Here is a 19,297-nt window from a genome sequence, read left to right as displayed (position 1 = left end):
CTGTGCCACCACCTGGTCAGCCTATACTCAATATATTTTAAAGGAAGTTTAAATCAGTTCTACAGATTATTAAAATTGAAGCAGAAGGATGTTTATAATAAAATTATAAAATTCTAACAAAACTTAGATATTTGCATTATAATCATTTGTAAAATTCAGACTTGATTATAACAGAAATTTATGGTAAATTGTATTTAATAGGAAAATTTCTTATGAATCAACCTATTTAATTACCTTATGGAAATCTTTTACTTTTCAGAACAGTTTAAAATCTTGGGCTATCTTAAAATTCTGTCCTTTGTTTTTTGTTTTTAATATTAATGTAAAAACAATTGAATATACGAAAGGATATTTCTTTTGCAGCCTTGCTTTTTCTAAAAATTGATTTAATTTATTCTCTTTACATAGATACAAGTGTCCCACAGAATACATCCCCCACCCCCATGTTCCCCTCAACATCCCCATTGCCCCCCCCCCCAACACCCTCCCCCTTCCTTCCAGGATTTGCTTTCCTGCTCTCTATAACGCTGTGTTATGTGTATATAATTTCACCAATCTCTTTCCCTTCTCTGATCCCATCCTCTCATCCCCTTCCCTTCTGTTCGCTTTCCCTCTGGTCCCTTTGATAACACCTCTGCCTCTATTCCACTCCTCAGTTCACATTTTTCATTGGATTCCTCAAATGAGTGAGGTCATATGATATTTTTCATTCTCTGCCTGGCTTATTTCAATTAGCATAGTCGTTTCCAGGTCCATTCATGTTGTTGTGAAAGGCAAGATTTCCTTCTTTTTCATGGCTGCATAGTATTCCATTGTGTATATGTACCACTGCTTTTTAATCCACTCGTCCACTGACAGACACTTGGGCTGTTTCCAGATCTTGGCTATTGTAAACAATGCTGCAATAAACATGGGGGTGCATTTCTCCTTTTGAATCAGTGATTTGGTATTCTTAGGATATATTCCTAAAAGTGGGTGGCTGGGTCAAAAGGCAGTTCCATTTTTTATTTTTTGAGGGATCTCCATACTGTTTTCCACAGTGGCTGCACCAGTCTGCATTCCCACCAGCAGTGCAGGAGGGTTCCCTTTTCTCCACATTCTTGCCAGCACTTATTCTGTGTTGTTTTGTTAATGTGCGGAATTCTGACTGGTGTGAGGTGGTATCTCATGGTTTTAATTTGCATTTCTCTAATAATTAGTGATGTTGAACATTTTTTCATCTGCCTATTGGCCATCTATCTGTCCTCTTTGGAGAACTGTTTATTCATTTCTTTTGTGCATTTTTTCATTGGATTGTTTATCTTCCTGGTGTTGAGTTTTACAAGTTCTTTATAAATTTTGGTTATTAACTGCTTTTCAGATGTATTGTCGAATATGTTCTCCCATTGTGTGGTTTGTCTTTTTATTTTGTTCATATTGTCTTTAGCTGTGCAAAAGCTTTTTAGTTTGATATAGTTTTATTGTTCATCCTGTCTTTTATTTTACTTGCCTGTGGAGATAAATCAGCAAATATATTGCTGTGAGAGATGTTGGACAGCTTACTGTCTATGTTTTCTTCTACGATGCTTATGGTTTCCAGACTTACATTTAAGTCTTTTATCCATTTTGAGTTTATTTTTGTGAATGATGTAAGTTGGTGGTCTAGTTTCATTTTTTTGCAAATAGCTGTCCAGTTTTCCCAGCCCCATTTGTTAAAGAGACTGTCTTTACTCCATTTTATACTCTTTCCTCCTTTGTCAAATGTCAATTGTTTATAAAGCTGTGGGTTTATTTCTGGGTTCTCTGTTCTGTTCCATTGATCTATATGCCTGTTCTTATGCCAGGACCAGGCTTTCTTGAGTACAGTGGCCTTGTAGTATAACATGATATCAGGAAGTGTGATACCACCCACTTTATTCTTCTTTTTCAAGATTATGAGGCTATTTGTGTTCATTTTTGGTTCCATATACATTTTTGGAATATTCTGTATTTTTGATGTATGTCATTGGTATTTTAATTAGTATTGCATTGAATTTATAAATTGCTTTGAGTAATATAGACATTTTAATGATGTTTATTCTTCCTATACATGAACACGGTATATGTTTCCACTTGTTTGTATCTTCTCTGATTTCTTTTATCAATGTTTTATAATTTTCCAAGTACACGTCTTTAACCTCCTTGGTTAAATTTACTTCTAGGTACTTTATTTTTTTGTTGTTACAATAGTGAAGGGGATTGTTTTTTTAATTTCTCTTTCAGACAGTTCATTGTTGGTGTATAAAAATGCCTCTGATTTCTGAATATTAATTTTATATCCTTCTACCTTGCTGAATTCATTTATCAGGTCCAATAGTTTTTTTGTTTTGTTTTGTTTTTCATTTTTCTGAAGCTAGAAACGGGGAGGCAGTCAGACTCCCACATGCGCCCAACTGAGATCCACCCGGCATGGCCATCCGGGGCATCGCTCTGTTGCATCCAGAGCCATTCTAGTGCCTAAGGCAGAGGCCACAGAGCCATCCTCAGCACCTGAGCCATCCCTGCTGAAATGGAGCCTCAGCTGCTGGAGGGGAAGAGAGAGACAGAGAGGAAGGAGAGAGGGAGAGGTGGAGAAGCAGATGGGTACTTCTCCTGTGTGCCCTGGCCAGGAATTGAACCTGGGACTACTGCTCGCCAGGCTGACGCTCCACCACTGAGCCAACCGGCCAGGGCCTCCAGTAGTTTTTTGACTGAGACTTTATTATTTTCTATGTATAGTGTCATATCTTCAGCAAATAATGATAGTTTTACTTCTTCCTTCCCAATTTGGATGCCTTTTATTTCTTCTTCTTATCTGATTGCTGTGACTAGGACTTCCAGATCTGAATGCTGAATAATAATGGGAAAAGGTCTTTTTCCTGATCTAAAGAGGATTGCTTTTAATTTTTGCCCATTGCTTATGATGTTGGCTGTGGGTTTGTCATAGATGGCCTTTATCATGTTGAGGTATATTTCCTGTATTCCCACTTTGCTGAGAGTTTTGATCATAAATGAGTGCTGGATTTTATCAAATGCTTTTTCTGCATCTGTTGATATTATCATGTGATTTTCTCCTTTCTTTTGTTTCTATGATGAATCACATTGATTGATTTGCAAATATTGTACCAGCCTTGCCTCCTTAGAATAAATCCCACTTAATCATGATGTATAATTTTTTTCATGTATTGCTGGATCCGGTTTGCTAATATTTTGTTGGGAGTTTTAGCATCTAAATTTATCAGGGATATTACCCTATAGTTTTCTTTCGTTATATTGTCTTTGCCCAGTTTTTGAATGAGAATTATGCTCGCCTCACAAAAGGAGCTTGGGAGTTGTCCCTCCTCTTGAATTTTTTGAAGTAGCTTAAGCAGAATAGGAGTTACTTCTTTGAATATTTGGTAGATTCACATGTGAAGCCATCTGGCCCAGGGCTTTTGTTTTTTGGGAGTATTTTTATAACTGTTTCAATCTCATTTGTTGTAATCGGACTGTTTAGGTTTTCTGAATCTTCCAGATTGATTTTTGAAAGATTATATGTTTCAAGGAATTTGTCCATTTCACCTAGGTTGTCTAATTATTTGGCATACAGTTCTTCATAGTATTTTCTTATAGTCTTTTGTATTTCTGTTGTGTCAGTTTTTACTTCTCAACTCTCATTTCTAATTTTATTTATTTGAGGTCTCTCTTTTTCTTGGTGAGTCTGGCTAAAGGTTCATCAATCTTGTTTACCTTTTCAAAGAACCAGCTCTTGGTTTCATTGATCTTCTGTGCTGTTTTTTTAGCCTCTATATCATTTATCTCTTCTCTGGTCTTTATTATTTCTTACTGCTACTTCCTCTGGGCTTTACTTGCTGTTCTTTTTTTAGTTCTTTTAGATGCTTGGTTAAGTTGTTTATTTGAGCTTTTTTTTTTTTTTTTTTTGCTTCTTAAGGTATGCCTGTAATGCTATGAACTTCCCTCTCAGGACTGCTTTTGCTGTGTCCCATAAATTTTGAGTTGTATTTTCAAGTGAATTTGTTTCAAGTGAATTTTTTATTTTTTTCTTGATCTCATTGTTAACCCATTATTTAATAACATGCTATTTAGTCTCCAAGTGTTTGAATGTTTTCCAGTTTTTCTATTGTTGATTTTTAGTTTCATGCCATTGTGATCAGAGAAGATGGTTGATATTTCAGTGTTCTTAAATTTATTGAGACTCATTTTGTTTTCTGACATGTGGTCTATCCTAGAGAATGTACCATGAGCACTTGAAAAGAATGTATATTCTGCTGCTTTAGGGTGAAAGGTTCTGAAGATATTTATTAAATTCAGTTGATCTAGTGTGTCCTTTAAGACTGCTGTTTCTTTGTTAATTTTTTTCTTGAGGATCTATCAATTGATGTTAGTAGGGTATTGAAATCCCCTACTTATTAGAGTATTGCTGTTGATCTCGCCCTTTATGTCCTTCAAAAACTGCTCTGTGTATTTAGGTGCTCCTATATTAGGCACATAGATATTTATAATGGATATATCTTCCTGTTGGATTTCTCCCTTTATAATTATGTAGTGACCTTCTTTATCTCTAACTATAGTCTTTGTTTTTAAGTCCAATTTGTCTGATATAAGTATTGCTACCCCAGTTTTTTTTTCATTTCCATTTGCATGAAATAATTTTTCCATCCCTTTCAGTCTATGTATCTTCTGTTTTGAGGTGTTCTTTTGTAGACAGCATATGTATGGGTCCTGTTTTCTTATCCACGCAGCTTCCCATGTCTTTTGATTGGAACATTTAATCTATTTACAATTAAGGGTATTATTGATATGTAGGTGTCTTTTGCCATTTTATTCTTTAAATCTACGTTCCTCTTATACTAGATATTTCTCCCCTTTGTTCTGTTTACAACAGGCCCCTTAACATTTCTTGCAGCATTGGTTTGGTTGTAATGAATTCCTTGAATTCTTTTTTTTTGGTTGTAGGCTCTTGTTTTGCATTACTTTGAATATTTCTTGCCATTCCCTTCTGGCCTCAAGTGTTTCTGTTGAAAAGTCGGATGTCATCCTTATGGAGGCTCTTCTGTAGGTGATTGTCTGCTTTTCTCTTGCAGCTTTTAGTATTCTTGCTTTATTTCTTAGCTTTGGGATTTTAATTATGATGTGTCTTGGTGTAGGTCTCTGGGTTCATCTTTAATGGGACTCTCTGTGCTTCTTGAACTTGTGTGACTTTTTCCTTCATCAATTTAGGGAAGTTTTCAGCTATGATTTCATCAATCAGATTGTCTATTGCTTGTTCTTTCTCTTCTCCTTCAGGAACCCTATGATATGGATGTTGTTTCTCTTTATGTTGTCACAGAGCTCTCTTAGAGTTTCTTGAGACTTTTTGATCCTCTTTTCTTTTTGCTGTTCTGCTTCCATGCTTTCATTTATCTTGTCCTCTAAATCGTTGATTCAATCCTCTGCTTCATCCAGCCTGCTGTAAATTTCTTGTAGTGTCGTCTTCATTTCTGAAATTGTGTTTGTCATTTCTGTCTGATTATTTTTTATGATTTTAATGTCCTTTTTGGTGCTTGCTATCTCTTTGTTTAGATGCTTATTATGTCCATCTATTGTTGCTCTACGATCCTTGAGCACCCTAACAATCATTATTCTAAACTCTGCATCTGGTATCTTGGTTATTTCTATCTCATTCTCTTTTACATGGCCCCATACTATTCCCTTGTGCATATGCACCACAACCTTTTAATCCACTCATCCACTGATGGACACTTGGGCAGTTTCCAGATCTTGGTTATTGTAAACAATGCTGCCATAAACATGCCAATCTTCCTTTTCTGGAGATTTCTCTTGTTAATTCATTTTCATTGCATTTCTCTGTCTTCCCATTTTGTCTCTGTATAGACTGTTTCTTTGAATGTGCTGTTTGTATAGCTAGCTGAGTATAGGGTTGGTGTTTTCTGCCTCCAGCTTTCAGTTGTGTTGTTTCAAGATCTTCTTGGTTGGCCTCAGCTGTTGTTTGTAATTCACTGTGGGCTACTTGTCTGCTGCTACTGCTCTTTTTGCTATTTGTCAGCATTTTCTATGCCTTAGCTGGGTCAGGTGTGAGGAGCTCTTCTTTAAGATAGCACTCTAACTAGGGTTGTTGGTCCTGAGCTGATGCTGTCTGTATCTGGCCACTGGATGTATCAGACCTGGACCTCCCTGGCTGGAACCTGGTGCAGAGCAGTGGGTGTCACTGCTTATAACTAGCCCTTAGCAACCTTCTTGGAGCTACAAGTGATCCAGAATTTGTGGCTACCTCTGCTGGGCCCAGCTGCCCTTATAAATATCAGCTGCTCTCCTAGACACCAGCACTACCGGGCACAGAGGATGCCTCTCTGGGCTTTGCTTCTTTCCACCGCCATGTGAGCTGCCTTGCCAGTCTTCTGCCCCTGCCACAGCGTGGGCTGAGTGCTGTGGCCACTGCCACAGCTGGACCCTCCTGCCCCTCAGAGGGTACTCAGCAGTTTGGGGAGGCAGTGCAGCCCAGACTTCAGCACTCAAAACCTGTGTCCTTGATGCACCCCCTTCTTCTAAGCATCTCTTTGCACTGACTGGAGCAGGAGAGCCTCTGGTGGGCAGGGTAATTGCTTTCCTTTGCTGGTATTGGTTCTCCCAGGAAAAAATGGCCACTTTAGGTTTGGGGAGTGACCCTGTACAGGGTCAGGGTGGCTGTCCCCCACAGTCTCTTCCTGTGCCCCTGAGACTACACTCTCCTCTAGTAACTCCAGTTCTCTCAGTGCTCCCCGCTCCCGGAGCCCTGGGTAAGTGACTGTGAGTGAGGTTTTCTGTGCGGTCCCTTTAAGACAAAGCCTAGGTCTGAGAGTTCTCTCTCCCTTTCACAAACAGTAACCTGGCTCTTTTTTCAGCTAAATACTGTCCGTACTCATCTTCTAGTCTCTGGGGCTCCAGGCTGAGGTTCCAGTCCTGTGACTGAGAACCCACAACTCTCCGGGAGACCCACTCTGCCATGAGAGACTCTCCAGGCCGCCTCTTGCTCCTGGGAGTGGGGCAGCTCTTTCCGCATCTTCCCCTTTCTACCAGTCTCAGTGTGGTTTCTTTGGTGATGCTTGGTTATAGATTCCTCTTAGTTTAGTCCAAAGTTGGTTTTTCAAGATGATTGTTCCTAAGTTAAGTTGTAATCCACTTTGGTTCTGGGAGGTGGGAGTTGTAACGTCCGCCTACTCTGTCGCCATTTTCTCTTCCCTCTTTTTCAGCCTTTCTTATACTAGTTAAAATGGAAAACAACCTCCAGACCCATCCATAGAAGAGGGGAAGACCAAATAAATTATGGTCCAGGCATGCAGTCTTAAAGAGAATTGTGTAAATCTATGTACTGATACACACAGATGATCAATACGTAGTGTTATATAAAAACATGTTATAGAACTACCTGAATGTCCAATTTACTTAAAAGAAAGAATAAATCTGCATTTGGGTGCACACTGACAAGGAGATACACACACACATACACATACATACACACATACATATAGGGGCCTGTATTATAAGATACCAATTCATACCATCATGAAATTTCATGGTCACCCTTCACAAGCTCATTCATTGTCGTAGCTTCTACTACCATCTCTGTGTTAATACCTCTCAATTCTGTATCTTTGTAGCCTTTTAGCAAAAGTTCTAGTCCTGAATTTTCAATATCCTATTGAAATCAGTTGAATTTTTCAAATAAGTCTCTTCACCTCTTACAGTTTTGACTATAGTAAATGATGTGTCACCAACTACCTGCATTCTCATGCAAATGGAGTATTCTTCATCATTTCTTTAATCTTTGGCTTACATTTATCAGAACTGGATAAAACTCTGATACATTTAGGCCCTAGGAAATTACTTAGAAATCTTAAACTTTTTAAGTATCAAAAGCTGCTCTTCCAAGAGTGTCTTCTACCGAAAAAAAACTTTCCAGAAATGGCTATCTTAATTGTTTGTATCAATCAGAAATGCTTTATTTAAAAACATTGGTAACAGTGGTTAACATTGTTTTTAATATGCCTTTTATTTTTTCATTTTCATTTTTATAATTAATAAGCAGGGTCTTAGTAATTCTTTTTAAACTTAATTCCCAATTTCAAATTATTCAGTTTAAAAACCCATAGCCCTGTACATTCATAATAGTGAGGTCTTGTAGTTACTTTGTAGATTTTACAAATCCTGTTCCTGTACCTATTTTACATACGCATTTGTTTCAGACTGGTTTCAGAGTATTAATGGCCATCATGAGCAGGACAGCAACTGACAGTAGACCAACAGATCCAGGGAAGGGATACAGCTCTCTTTACATAACTAAAGCATATTAAAGCTCATCTGCATCAAGGTAGCTGCACAAGCAGGGACCCAGCTATGTGTCCTCAGTTGGCCAGGAAGGGTTCCCTGGCATCCATGCTCAAGAAGGCACACAGCTGCAGATGATACATGGCAATGTCAGGCCTCTCTGATCAACTAATTGCATCCCATCGCGAGCATCTTTTTCCCTCTTGGTCCCTGTTAAAGAACTGTAAAGGGTGCCCATCTATCTACTTTGCCAGCAAACACAAGTAATTGAAAAAAACCTCAAAACAATACTGTTTATTTAGAGTTGTGTGACTCCAACTCCTTTTCTTGGGAAAATTCTTTATTGGACAGTAAAAGAGACCTCAAACCTATTTGAAATCAATTGCAGAAAACAGGGAGATTTTTTTACTTTCTCAAGAGAATAGCTATATCAGTGCTACCAAATATCTGGTGCTTGGCGATTTAAGTTATGAACCAAAGCTTTTATTGAGGTAAATATTTTGGATAAATATTATATTGTGTTAATCTTTAAAATGTCTAAATTATGAAAATAAGTTGTCTGTAGTTGGATTGTTTGTAAAAATAATGATGCATTTGGAATGATATGCCATTGTTATTTGATTATTGTAATAGCTCCATCTCTGTCATGAAATTAATGGTAATTTGGTGAGGAACATCATTCATAAAAGGAATCGCTAGATTGCAAATAAGGCAAAGCTATCAATAGGAAAAAAGAAGAGAGCTTGTAACTTCCTTGTATACCAGCAGTAGTCAGACAGTGTAAAGGACACAGGTTACTTAGCATCCCAAAATATAAACTATGAAATTAATTTGACACAGAATGTGTAGGACCTACCTAGAAGAAGAAAAAAGTTTAAGTCTTAACCAAGGAATGTTAGGACAGATTTTAATAAATGGAAGGATCTTCTTTTTCTGGAATAGAATTATAGTAAGTCAAAATATCTGTTTCCTTTCTGTTCTAACTGGCATTATCATATCTAATAATGCTACAAGAATCTAAACAGGATAACACAGCTCAGTAGAATAAGTCTATAAGGCAGAAAATTCAAAACCAAATTCAAGTTTACATAATATAAACACATTTGACTTATAAACCAAGTAAGATTTGGATAGATGAAGAGTTAAATGAAACTGCCATTTAATAGCATTATTAAATTTCAGACAACTAGAAGATTTAAACTAAGGGAGTGCGTAAGCAATCAGGTTAATATTCATACAATTTTGGTGAAGGAGAGACTATGTTGTTAAAATCAGAAACTATAAATCAAGTTGATAGAACTGGGCCACCTAATATTTTTAAAATATACATTTTAAAAAGCCACAAACAAGAGTTAAATAGAAAATAACCAGGTGTGACAGTATTTGTTATGTGTATCAGAAACAGTAAGTGTCTTTACCGTATAAAGAGTTCTATAAAACCATCTATTAAAATAATGTCTTCTAATAAATTGACGATGGTAATAAAAAAGCAAGTCATAAGAGAAATTCAGGTGACTAATAAAAAAAAGTGCTCCATCTAAGAAGTCATTAACAGATGCAGTTTAGAACCCCATTCAGTTCTTTGTGCTTTGATTTATTATGTATATTTATGGACTTACATGTCTGTCTTTCCTACCAGTCTGAGCGCATTTAGCATAGCATCCGTCATCTTGAGTTTTTCCAGTGCCCACCCTGTCCCAGTGCCAGTCACACATTGGATGCATAAAAGGACATAGAGATGGATGAAATAACTTCTGACATTTCATACACCTTCTTTAATTCTCCAGTGCTGGTCATAGACAAGGAATGTGGGCTGAGTCTGTTTTTTCTGCGTTTACCTTCTGTAGTCAGGGATGTACAGTACTATATATTCACAAGGGGGATATTGACGGATTTGAATGGAGGGGGCAATGGTGAGAGAGAGTAAATGCTAACAGGAACCAAAAAGAATGCAAGACCTGGTGGGAGGAAGATATGTTGCTGTATAGAATGATAAAATTATTATCTATAATCCTGTATTACAGTATAAGTTCCAAAAGGATAGAGACTGGTTGCTGACACTAGAATAATGACAGGCACATAACAAAGAAATGGCTTTTTTTAAAAAGTAAAAGGCCACATTCAGCTTTGTGCCCTCTCCATTCTTTTTTTATTTTACACCATATATGCTTTTACATCATCTGCAAAACCATCATAATAAGCAGCAAATAATCCATGGTATGCCACATAATGTACATAATCATTCCCCTAATATCAGTTGCTTGTTTTTGTTGTTATACATAATGCTGCAGTGAATACGTTCCTGCTTACCATCTTTTCCAATAGGACTCATGATTATTCAGTTAGGATAAATCTCTAGAAACAGTCTTCCCGGATGAGTAGACCTGAACGTGTATTTTGACTTCTGATACAAATTTCCAGTCTGCTTTATGTAAGAGCAGCTGCAGAATTAACATCAGTTATTTCAGCTGATAGATGAACTACCCTGTGTTTCGATAGCTAGGAAGTCCCACTGTCCTCATAAAGGTGCTTTGTAGATATTTTATTCATTTGAAGATTTACACTGGAAGTCTGACTCCTCATAAAAAATGCACTCATAGAAGTAGAAAAAGGCAATGCATTTTGAGTCAAAGAAAATTGACAGCCAAGGGTAAATGTGTTCTCTCATCACATAACATAGAGGAAAGAGTAGGAAGATAATAACTGGTATTAATTCCTGAAAGTGTTTAAACATGCCAATTAAGTAGGAATCAAGGAAATACCATGGTGAATATTGAAGATGTTATCTTCTTCCTTCTTTCCCCTGTCTTTTTTGGGGAATAGAGGAAGAAGGCCTTTGGTTTTTAATTCATTTAGTGTAGATTTCATAAGCATTTTCTAATTGTACGTATCTTTTTAACTTTTATTTTTCGCAGGAGAAACTGTCAAGGGGATGTCTGTTTATGTTTGTAGTATTAAGGGCTACCATATACCATATTTATATTTATGCACCCCTTTAAAACTGCACATTTTGTTTAATGTCAGTAAGAGCTTAGTCTGTTACAACTGCTAGGACCTGTCAGTGTCCTTGTACCTTGATTTCTCCCCACCTGAAAGCATGTTATTCAAGCCCTTTTCACAGGAGCTGGTTTGTTAGCATGGCAGATGTTATAGGTAGAGGTATTCTTGTGGCTTACACTGGGTCCTGTGATAGTCAGCGGTTTCCTGCCTTCATTGGTGTACTGGTTTGGGGAGTGGATGTCCTGGATTCCCTTCCAAGTTCTAGATTACTAATGGCTTTCTGTAAATCTTAGCTAACTCTGTTTTCCCATAAATTGCTGCCTATATGTGGAATAGGTTGATTAGATTATTTGTGTGGCTTCTCTAAGCTGGTCTGTACTTAATGGTACATGACTCTAATTTAACCCTTCCCAGCATAGGGTTAGTTCTCTAATTTTACACAGATCCAATCACTGACAAATAATCATGGCCTTGGGACTGGAAGAGATAAACAGGTCATACTTCAAGAGCATGGTTACTGTGGAACATTTTTACATCACCAAATAGACACTAAAATCTGAGAAAATATGAAGGGAAAGTGACAAAAAACTCGCTCCTGGTGGGAGATTATAGTACTTCTACCTTGCCATATAAAGGATACCAAAAAATCAATGAGGAAAAGACAGATAGCACAAATTTAACTGGCCCACAGCTGATACTAAAAAATTTTGTCAGCACAGTTAACAAGCTTGACCTTATGGCCACCCAGCGCGCGCGCGTGTGTGTGTGTGTGTGTGTGTGTGTATAAAACATTGTACTCATAATGGAGAATAAATTTTTACCCTTCAGGTATTCACGGAAAAGCTACATACACACACATACATACATACATATGCTATATATATATTATATATACATGTAATATTTATAAAAACGCAATTAGAAGTAAATGTTTCCATGTGTTCGTTTTCCCAATTTAACCACATAATACCAAACAGACAAGGATGTATCATAGGACTCTATTCCAGCATTGTCACCCAGATTGCCTGACTGTATTCAAGGCTTAAGCTGCTACACACTAAATTGAGAATTTTTCTCTGCTCCCTCATTTTGTTCATGCATCTGTTTTTAATTTTTACTCCTATTTTAGCTCTACTTTATAGCAGACCATCTTAATTCTATAAGTGGCAAAAGATTCTTTGCGAACTCCCTTCTAGAAGTTCAAAATAGAAATTAAGCTGCTTTTCTATCCTAATTGAATCGCTCTTCCCTCTGGCATGTGACTCTAATTTAAAAAGATCAAACTGTATCTGGATGCCAGTTTCTTCAGTTATTGAAGTGGCCTCGGGTTTACTCTACACACACGGGATGTAATGGCTGTGTGGGAGAGGAAGTCATCATGATTATTTGTTTAATTCTTATTATACTTGCTTTTCTTCAGTTCTCTGTTTCCAAAGTTTTCTGAATAAGGTTTATTAAAATAAATATAGATAGATAGTTCCATGAAAATACTAATTTATACATTTTTTAAAAAAATTGTATAAATGACATAAGGAATTGGTATTTTAGTTGGTGATTTAACAGAAACTTTTACTTTGTTAAATCTTAATTTTTTTTCTTTCATGTCTATTTTCTCCATGGCATTGTCTTCATGTTGTACTGACTCTCATGCATAAGATTTTTTAATATCATCTGTATGCCAGTTAAGTTTATAAATATACTAGAATGAATTGGTGTGTGGTAACGATGAGATGCTATTAATTAAAAGTTAAGCCAAAGAAGCACGTTATTTTGTGATGATGATTTGAAAACCCAGATGTTGGCAGACTTGTCCCATTCTTAGCAGAGTATATGGGAAATTAACAGAAAAGCACTCATTTTTATACTTATTTCTTTCCCTTTGGAGCTTCAAAAAACTCATGTAAAGTAATAGACGAGATAATTAACTTCAGTTTTTAAAAAATAAATAAAATATTTAGTTAAGCCTTTTTACAAAGAGATGGGGTAAAATCCTCAGATGCAAAAAAATAGTTTTCTGGGAAATTACCTCTCACGTAAACAAATCCTTAGCAATTTTCCCTAGCCATCCATAAAAATGGGATTGTATTTGTATTTGATTTAAACAAATAGTAGATTTTAATAGTTGTGCCTGTAATGCTTTACCTCAAATTCTTATCACATGGCCCTGGCCTGTGGCTCAGTGGATAGAGCATTGTCCTGGCGTATGGATGTCCCGGGTTTCATTCTCTGTCAGGGCATGCAGGAGAAGCAACCATCTGCTTCTCTCCCTTTCCCTTTCCCCCTTTCTCCCTGAAGTCCATGGTTCAAATGTGGTCCCAGGCACTGAGAATAGCTTAGCTGGTCCAAACATGGTCAGTCTCAGGCATTAAAAATAGCTTGGTACTCGAGCATCATCCCCAGATGTGGTTGTCAGTTGAATCCCAGTCAGGGAGCATGCAGGAGTCTGCCTCACTATCTCCCTCCTCTCACCTAAGAGGGAAATAATTCTTATCACTCACTTGTTTTGTATTGCAGTGTGCTAATTTTTGGAACAGCTGAATAATTATTACAAGCTGTAAAGCCTGTTGCTATTTTCCTTCTTGATGGAGCCATCTGTCAGAAACAAAAGCAAAGATAAAAATCTCATTGAGCCACAAGAGTGTCTGTATGGCTTCATATGTCTCCTGAGGAGACACTTTTATCTGGGAAAAAAAACAAAACAAAAATAATGCTGCATTTCAAAGGAGTTTACATTCTGTTTTTGCAGATGGGGAACGCAAGGAGATTTCACCACTACCCACCCGCGGCCCGTGGTCAAGGTGAAACTCTTCACGGAGAGCACTGGAGTCCTGGCCCTGGAAGATAAAGAACTAGGCAGGGTGAGTGCCATCCGCTCTGGGTGTCTGAGGTCAGATGAGTCTAACATCTTTAATTCAGGTCAAGTGGGCTAGTATGCAGTGTATGAACTTTATGTTAATAAATTACAGAAAGGAATTCATTTGTGATTCCTCACGAGCCCAGCTTACAACTCTGGTTCATTGCACATTATTGACATTAACATGGTATCATGATGGGTTTCGGGTGTGTCAGGTACATCGAAGTGCCTACTCGCAGACTCAGTCATTCCTCTCCCACACGTGCTCCACGTGCCAACCTGAATTTCGTGGTAAAATGTAATTCCTTTTTTTTCATATAGATTTTATTTATAGTGTGTCCGTAAAGTCATGGTGCACTTTTGACCGGTCACAGGAAAGCAACAAAAGACAATAGAAATGAGAAATCTGCACCAAATAAAAGGAAAACTCTCCCAGTTTCATACCTATTCAGTGCAGTTCGATGTGGGCTCACGCGCAGATTTTTTAGGGCTCCTTAGGTAGATATCCTGTATAGCCTCTACAGACTCGTCACTGACTGATGGCCTACCAGAACGGGGTTTCTCCACCAAACTGCCAGTTTCCTTCAACTCTTATTCCACTGGGTAATGTTATTCCTATGTGGTGGTGCTTCATTATAAATGCACCAATATTCACGTTGTACTTTGGTCACAGATTCGAATTTAGCAAGCCACAGAACACACTGAACTTTCTTCTGTACCATCCACATCTTGACTGGCATGGCCGTGAGCTGCTCCGCTGTATACACGGTGTTACGTCATCATCTGCGCATGCGCACATGCTGCCACATCATCCTACAGAAACTGGGAGGGTTTTCCTTTTATTTGGTGATTTCACATTTCTATCATCTTTTATTTCTTTCCTGTGACTGGTCAAAAGTGCACCATGACTTTACAGACACACTGTATTGATTTTAGAGAGTGAGGAAAGAGAGAGAGAGGCAGGGGGAGGCACGGAAAAAAGGTAATTCTTATTAAGACATTTCTGCCCATGGGTTAAAAGCATCATTTTTAAATTTGAAATCATCTTCTTATGATTATCATGATTAGACTCATTACAGACCTCTCTGAAATGTATTTATCTCTCCCATTTTCCCTGTAAGAAGGTCTTTGTCACCCATCTTTTAACATTAAATTATTGTTTTTTTTCTTATACTCACCTCCCATTTTCTAAAATGTACTTACCCTCTAATTTTCATATATCCTCATTTTACTCAGCTTCTTCTGGCAGTAAAAGCCTTGAAATTAGGGTAGATCTGTGATCTTAACACCTTTCTCTGTGAAAAAGGACCTGCAGCCTGTTCACAAAGTTGTGTTCCAGTGAGTAGGCTGCTAGGTCATCATCTGTAATGTGGACCTGCCTTACACAGTCGCAAGACTGCATTCACCGATATTTTCCCTGGAATGACACCCTCGCAAATCTTACTTGAAATTTCTGGTGATGATGGACAGCTTGTGTGATGCTAGGATTATTGTGTATACTGTTCCCCCCCTCAAAAAAAAGCTAGTATTTTTATTCATTTCAAATCCTCCTCCTCTTCTTTGTCCTTTGCACTACTGCCCTGTCTCCACTGCTAGGCATTTTATGAATCTGAGCCCACAGTCCAGAAGTCATGAGTCTGCACTCACATTCAGGGTTCCTCTTTTGTCTTCTTGGTGCATGTAAGAGAGCTACGCCCTACCGCTGGTTCTCCCATGTGCTTGTATATTCTGCATTTATCCATTCAACAGAAGTGTCCGGGTAGCATACATAATCTAACAGAAGAGTCCTGGAGATTGCACACAGTCTGATGGATTTATGAATCAAGGTTTTTCACTTGAACTATTATTATATTAATTTTACTTTATTTCGCTTTGTAACATTTTCATTGTCTAACAGCAAGTATTTTAAGTCTTACTGCTAGAATGTAATTCTCGAGTTACTTTTACTTCATTTCTCAGCTGGCTAAATATATGTTTAAGCCTCCCCTCCTTTTTTTAATTCAGTGAGAGAGAGGAGGCAGAGATAGACTCCTGCATGCACCCCTACCAGGATCCACCAGCAAGCCCACTAGGGAGTAATGCTCTGTACATCAGGGGCTTGCTCTGTTGCTCAGCAACCAAGCTCTTCCCAGTGCCTGAGGCAGAGGCCATGGAGCATCCTCAGCACCTAGGGCCAACTTGCTCCAATTGAGCCATGACTGCAAAAGGGGAAGAGAGAGACAGAGAAAGAAAGAAGCAAGAGGGGGAGGGGTGAAGAAGCAGATGAGCACTTCTCCTGTGTGCCCTGACCAGGAACTGAACCCAGGACATCCACACACTGGGCTGATGCTCTACCACTGAGCCAACCAGCCAGGGGCACCATTTTTAAATTGTGGACCTAAGTGGCATATTTTCCAATCATTTGGTATTCTGAGAAAGGCCTTATGCTCCCTTGCTTTCTTCATACAAGAAATACAACTTTTCTGTCTATACAAGAGCTTCTCAACATCAGCACTACTGGTATTTTGAGCAAGATAATTTTTTGTTATTGGGTGCTCACCTGTGCATTTCATGGTATTAGCAGCATCTTAGTCAATGGATGCTAGTAGTTCCCCTCCACCCTTAAGACAATCAATAATGACTCCAAATGTTGCCAGATATACCCTGAAAGGTATGCAAAAACCACCCATACTTTATAACCATTGATCTAAAACTAATGACCTTAGTAGGTTCCATGACTATAAATATCATTTGTGTGTTAATGACTTCCAGTTTTTGATTTTTATTTCTTGGTGCTTCAGATTTATAGGTCCAGCCTGCATATTTGGCATCTCTAATTGTGTATTAACCGATATATCAAACAATATTTTTGAAATAGAACTTATGATTAGCATCCCCACAGGTCTTCCATAAAGGCCGTTCTCAAGCCAATGACCTTGACATTCCTTTTGATTCTCTCTCCTTAATCCTAATACCCAACCTATTTACAAGTTCTGTCAGCCTTTTTTTAAAGTTATCCTGAATCCATCACATCTTAACCTCTCCTCTACCCTAGTTCAAGGCACCCTGCTTTCTCACAGACACCGCAGTCATAGGCTGCTATCCCTCTCCCGTTTGTCATCTGGTCTCCTCTGAGCCAGTTTTCACACCTCAGTCACTGTGATGACAAATCACATCACTCTGTCCTTAAAATTGCTCAATGTGTTGTCATTTCTCTGAAATAAAAATCAGACTCCTTGTCAGAGTGAAGCATGCCCAGAGGGGTTCTCAAGATGGTACCCTGCATCAGCAGCATAATCAGGACCTGGAAAACTATCCAAAATACTGATTCTCAGGCCCCCTTCTTGATTTGCTGGGTCATAAACTCGAGGGTGGCAAAGAAATCATTGTACAAAATGATGTCTCTTTGAATCTTATCTCTGGCTGTCAGTGTCTTTTTATTTCTGTAAGTGCTTCTTAATTCTGTGCACATAGGAACCACCTTAGGGGGTGAGTACCTGAAAAGACATGAGTTCTGGTCTCACACTTTTTTTTAGTTGGTTCATGGTGAACCCAGGAAGGAGTATTCTGTTTTTTTGTTTTTTTTTTATAGGGACAGAGAGAGAGTCAGAGAGAGGGATAGATAGGGACAGACAGGAACGGAGAGAGATAAGAAGCATCAATTATCAGTTTTTCATTGCGCTTTGCCACACCTTAGTTGTTCATTGATTGCTTTCTCATATATGCCTTGACCGTGGGCCTTTAGCAGAGCAAGTAACCCCTTGCTCGAGCCAGTGACCTTGAGTCCAAGCTGGTGAGCTTTTGCTCAAACCAGATGAGCCTGCGCTCAAGCTGGCAAACTTGGGGTCTCGAACCTGGGTCCTCCGCATCCCAATCTAATGCTCTATCCACTGCGCCACCACCTGGTCAGGCCCCAGGAAGGAGTATTTTAAGCCCTCAGGAGATACTAATGCATATCTAGGATTGAGAACTGCTGTATAATGGTACTAATGTGTAGCCAGGGATTAGAATTAGCAATGCATAAGAATAAGAAAACAATGTATCCACGCATATCGTTGTCTGAAATGAGAGCTCCAGTTTCGATAGGCACTAGCCTGGAAGGTGTGCTCTTTGGCAAGTGCAGGACATGCAGATTTGTTTGTGCATGGCAAGTGCCAGTATTTATTTATGGAAACGGAGGTGGCATATGGAGATTTGTCATCGGAATTGGTGGCCAGTCCTCCACCAGGTGCTAAGGGAATACCTGGAGACAGAACAGGGAGTTTTTTATATTATGGGTATGTCCTAGCAAGTAAGTTGATGAGTCAGGCACCCACTAGTCTGTAGTTCATCATAATCAAGATGATTTTGTCCTCCAAAATTTTAAAAGCAAAGCTTACCTGGATAGCTATATAAAAATCTAAACAATGATCCCATAGAACATCTATCTGTGGGCAAGGCCGTTTCTATTGAGTCTTTCAGAATGAATTATTGTACTCCTGGGTAGGTGTTTAACTAGCCAAATGGTATTCTTGAATACAAAATAAGGTTTTGAAGTTTCTACTCAAATAACTTTTCAGTTTTAAAAGTGTTGCTATGAGGACATTTTTTTCTGACAGATGTTAGACAAATAACCTAGTGTCGGTTCATACACTCCTGAGATCATGGTCTTGGTACCCGTTGGTATGCACAGAAGGATACTGGTTCGTCTGCCTCCCAGAGAATGGAGAAGCATGCAAATCAGAGAATTCATGTTTTGACAGCACAGAGGAGCCAGAATGTATTCTTTTTCCCTAATTTTATTAAATAATATTTTAAGTTAGCAAAAGGCTAGAAGTTTGTTCACCACTTGGATAAACATCTTGAGGGTTGTAATATTCTTGAAATGAAGGCTTTCATTTTATGTTATTTTGTTCATCTTTTCCTGTTTGAATGTCTGTGCTCCTGTTCAATATTTCTGATGAACAGGGAGATGTTCACACCTAACATTCCGGAGTGGGTGTCACTATGCTTCTCTTAAAAATGTAAATACTCTATGGAAACAGCAGGTAGTGACTGATTTCAGACACGTTTTTAATATTAAGATAAATTAGGCCTGCTGAATTGATTAGTCCATTAAAATGAACTATTATTTTTCAAGCAGCTTGTTACATCTTAATGTAGCACAGAAAAATTAGCCTATAT

General features: G+C 38.2%; 1 protein-coding gene across 4 annotated transcripts in view; it reads left to right on the top strand.

The window, feature by feature from the left end:
* Window positions 1-19,297, top strand: part of CADPS2 (calcium dependent secretion activator 2) — a 527,120-nt gene that overhangs the window by 234,940 nt on the left and 272,883 nt on the right. For all 4 annotated transcript variants that reach the window (XM_066362568.1, XM_066362567.1, XM_066362570.1 and 1 more), the window contains exon 7: window positions 14,048-14,159. In XM_066362568.1, coding sequence (XP_066218665.1) covers window positions 14,048-14,159 — 112 coding nt within the window. The remainder of the gene's footprint in view (window positions 1-14,047; window positions 14,160-19,297) is intronic.

The sequence above is a fragment of the Saccopteryx leptura genome, chromosome 2 (genome assembly GCF_036850995.1).
Source record: "Saccopteryx leptura isolate mSacLep1 chromosome 2, mSacLep1_pri_phased_curated, whole genome shotgun sequence".
In the NCBI taxonomy this organism is placed as follows: Eukaryota; Metazoa; Chordata; class Mammalia; order Chiroptera; family Emballonuridae; genus Saccopteryx; species Saccopteryx leptura.
Note: the sequence above shows the minus strand (reverse complement) of the source record. Positions and strands in the feature narration are given on the sequence as shown.